Source organism: Pecten maximus, unplaced genomic scaffold, assembly GCF_902652985.1.
Source record: "Pecten maximus unplaced genomic scaffold, xPecMax1.1, whole genome shotgun sequence".
In the NCBI taxonomy this organism is placed as follows: domain Eukaryota; kingdom Metazoa; phylum Mollusca; class Bivalvia; order Pectinida; family Pectinidae; genus Pecten; species Pecten maximus.
In genome coordinates this window covers 3,280-6,809 of record NW_022979203.1, presented here as the reverse complement: position 1 = coordinate 6,809, position 3,530 = coordinate 3,280, and the positions used below count along the sequence as shown (strand labels likewise).

At 37.4% G+C, this 3,530-nt stretch overlaps 1 protein-coding gene across 1 annotated transcript; it reads left to right on the top strand.

Moving 5' to 3' along the window:
• The first annotated feature begins 1,005 nt into the window (after positions 1 to 1,005).
• On the top strand, positions 1,006 to 2,070 carry LOC117318329. The gene is made up of 2 exons (XM_033873329.1): positions 1,006 to 1,126; positions 1,744 to 2,070. Exons 1-2 carry the CDS (start codon positions 1,097 to 1,099, stop codon positions 2,068 to 2,070), a joined length of 357 nt encoding a protein of 118 aa, XP_033729220.1. The 5' UTR covers positions 1,006 to 1,096.
• The last annotated feature ends 1,460 nt before the right edge of the window (positions 2,071 to 3,530 follow it).

Sequence of the window (3,530 nt, the reverse complement as noted above, 5' to 3'; positions counted from 1 at the left end):
AATATTGGGCCTGTAGCATGCACGGGTGAAGGGCTACCAAGTTTGTTCAAATGAATAATGTTGACCTTCATTCAAGGTCACAGGGGTCAAAAAGGCTAAAATATTTAAACAACTTCTTCTCAATAGCCATGAGGCCCAGGGAGTTGATATTGGGTCTGTAGCATGCTGGGGTGAAGGGCTACCAAGTGTGTTCAAATGAAGGACCTTGGCTTTCATTCAAGGTCACAGGGGTCAAAAAGGCTAAAATCTTTAAACGACTTCTTCTCAATAACCATGAGGCCCAGGGAGTTGATATTGGGTCTGTAGCATGCTGGGGTGAAGGGCTACCAAGTGTGTTCAAATGAAGGACCTTGGCTTTCATTCAAGGTCACAGGGGTCAAATATGCTAAAAAAAATAAACAACTTCTTCTAAATAGCCAAAAGACCCAGGGACTTGATATTAAGTCTGTAGCATACATGGGTGAAGAGCTACCAAGTTTGATAAAATGAATGACCTTGACCTTCATTCAAGGTCACAGGAGTCAAAAAGCCTAAAATCTTTAAACGACTTCTTCTCCATAACCAACAGTCCCAGAGACCTAATATTGGGTCTGTAGCATGCTGGGGTGAAGGGCTACCAAGTTTGTTCAAATGAATGACCCTGACTCACATTCAAGGTCACGTCGATCAAGTATGCTTAAATCTTTAAATGACTTTTAGTGAAAAGCCAAAGTGCAGAGAGACATTATATTGGTCCTGTAGCAAGCTTTCAAATAACTGCAGGATCCATATATGAAAAGATCACTGCATTGCAGGTGAGCGATTTGGGCCCATTGGGCCCTTGTTTTTGTTGTTGCTTTTTTTTGTGATGTACAAATAAGTATATACTAAAAACATACTTAAGTGTACTATTTTTCGGCATGCATGTTTAGTTAGGAACACTACTTTCCAAAACCAAAAAATGGTACCAGCTATCACATGAATGCATATCTGTAGCAAAGGAGAATTCAACCTTATTTGCACAAGAATATGTCACTTGTCATCACTTTGAAATCATATTGATCAATATCACCACCTACTTTCTTTTCAGAAGAGCTGTATACCTACAAGTAAATCCATGAAAAAGAGGATGGCCGAAATAGCTAGCGTGAGTATAATTTTTTTTTTTCTGAAGTCGTGGGAGGCATTTTAGGTGCATCTGTATTGAAACGAAATATATATGAATAAACTAAGCACACATTCCTCTCTGACTTCAACACTGGACATCAGAAATTTTGACAAATCTCCGTTACTGACAGTCAAATACTAATCCTTCTATTTATCATTTCTACAGATACCCTCACTGACAATAAAATACTAATCCCTCTGTTTGTCATTTCCACTGATACCCTCACTGACAGTAAAATACTAATCCTTCTATTTATCATTTCTACAGATACCCTCACTGACAATAAAATACTAATCCCTCTGTTTGTCATTTCTACGTAATCCTTCTATTTATCATTTCTACAGATACCCTCACTGACAATAAAATACTAATCCCTCTGTTTGTCATTTCTACAGATACCCTCACTGACAATAAAATACTAATCTTTCTATTTATCATTTCTACAGATACCCTCACTGACAATAAAATACTAATCCCTCTGTTTGTCATTTCCACAGATACCCTCACTGACAATAAAATACTAATCCCTCTGTTTGTCATTTCTACAGTGGTCCTCAGCTGACAGTCAAATACTAAACCTTTTTTCATTCAAACAGACGTCCCAAGCTGATGATCAGCAGTACAAAATCAGAATATTATATTCTGATATGGTGCTAAATCTGAGTGAGATGATCAACCCAAATAGGGATACTTGGCAGAGACTTTTGACAGCGCTGAACCCATTGTTACCCCATGGACTCTATGATGACAATATTAAATATTTTGGACAAATATTTGAGAAGCTGAGGGCAAAAGGAAAGATTGATCCTATGAAAGGTTCCTTTGAGAAACTCTATGACGCACTCCTCAAAGTTGATGTTGAAGCAGCCGCGGTTGTTAAGGAGACTTCAGTTAAGATAAAAGAACTTCTGTCTGAAGGTTAGTCTCGTATCATTTACTTATTATTATACCCCGCGAAATGCATTTCGTGGGGGATATTAAATTGGGCTCTGTCTATCTGTCTGTCTGTGTGTCTGTCCCTATAAGGGCTTTTCCAGTGTCATACATAATATGAACCGCCGCTACCAAAAGGTATTCCTGCATAAAATGTACCCCTTGCATAAAAAAAACAATTTTCGCCCCGGGTGACACCCCCCGTGTCCTCTTATCCTATCTTCACAATTTCAGATTGATAAAGTCAAAATTAATGATGTTTTATAGTGGGGTCCGGGGGGTTTTATGCAGCAGAATATAAAAGTATGCATGGGTGGAGAAGTTGTGAGATGTCTATTATATACATAATTATGAAGGTTCCCAATGTTGAGGTATATTTGAAGGTTGGATCCATAAAAAAAATTCATTTTCTTTTTGTCCAGGGGTGGGGATTTGGTGGGATGGAGTCAGAAACATTGATGACACCCCTTGTTTTGGTAGATGTATACAAAGTATCCGGGTAATTTTTATGCTGAATAAATATGAGTAAATATGATGCATGACAACGGCCATGGTTGTGATTTCAGGTGTGTCAATTAAGTTCTGCCTGATCGCACATGATGACCCATTTTGACAGTGTAGCGAGCTTGGGTATAATTATCACACTACTTTAATCATCAAAGGGGCTATTGTTAGTGCTGTTTGTCAACATCAATATTGTTGGATCTTATTAAAGACAGGTTTTACAGTAACCAGAGTCAGGTATGTTTAATGCAATTTGAAAAGAAACCGAAACAAAAATGGGATATTTAAATTTCCTGTGCCCGAAATTGTAATCAATTTACCGAGACGTACGTCATGAAAAGTACAAATTCACATTAGTTCCCATTGCTCCCTTGTAAACTTTCAAATTTTAATCTGATCACAAACTGGCAGTTATCTTGAATTTCGACAATTGAAGTTTTGTCACGAACCCGAGGGCCAATACCTTTACAGACCTGGAAGCTACCAACAGATAACTAAATATGTAAAATTATTAATTTATTTACACAAGAACAAACAACGACATAACATACAATATAAGTACTACCTATCACACCAAATAAACTCTATTTTTCATCATACTATGGGATCCCTCACACACTCGACACTTCATAATACATATCGGACTAGGATAATTTTCTCATACTCAAAAATTTATCCAGAGTATACGCAATTTACAAATATCACCGAAATATCCTATACCACTTGATATTTATCTCCAAATTAATCACTTAGTTATTACTGTGAATGTTAATTGATAATACAGTTCATCCTAGATGATCAAAATACTTTATCCAGTACAAAACACTACAAAGACAATAATCAGCTGAGAGTGTAATTGTAAACATGGAAACAGTTCGGCAACACCACCACTTCCGGTACCTTTGTACACAGACTGTTCACAGTTCGGCAGCACCACCACGTCCGG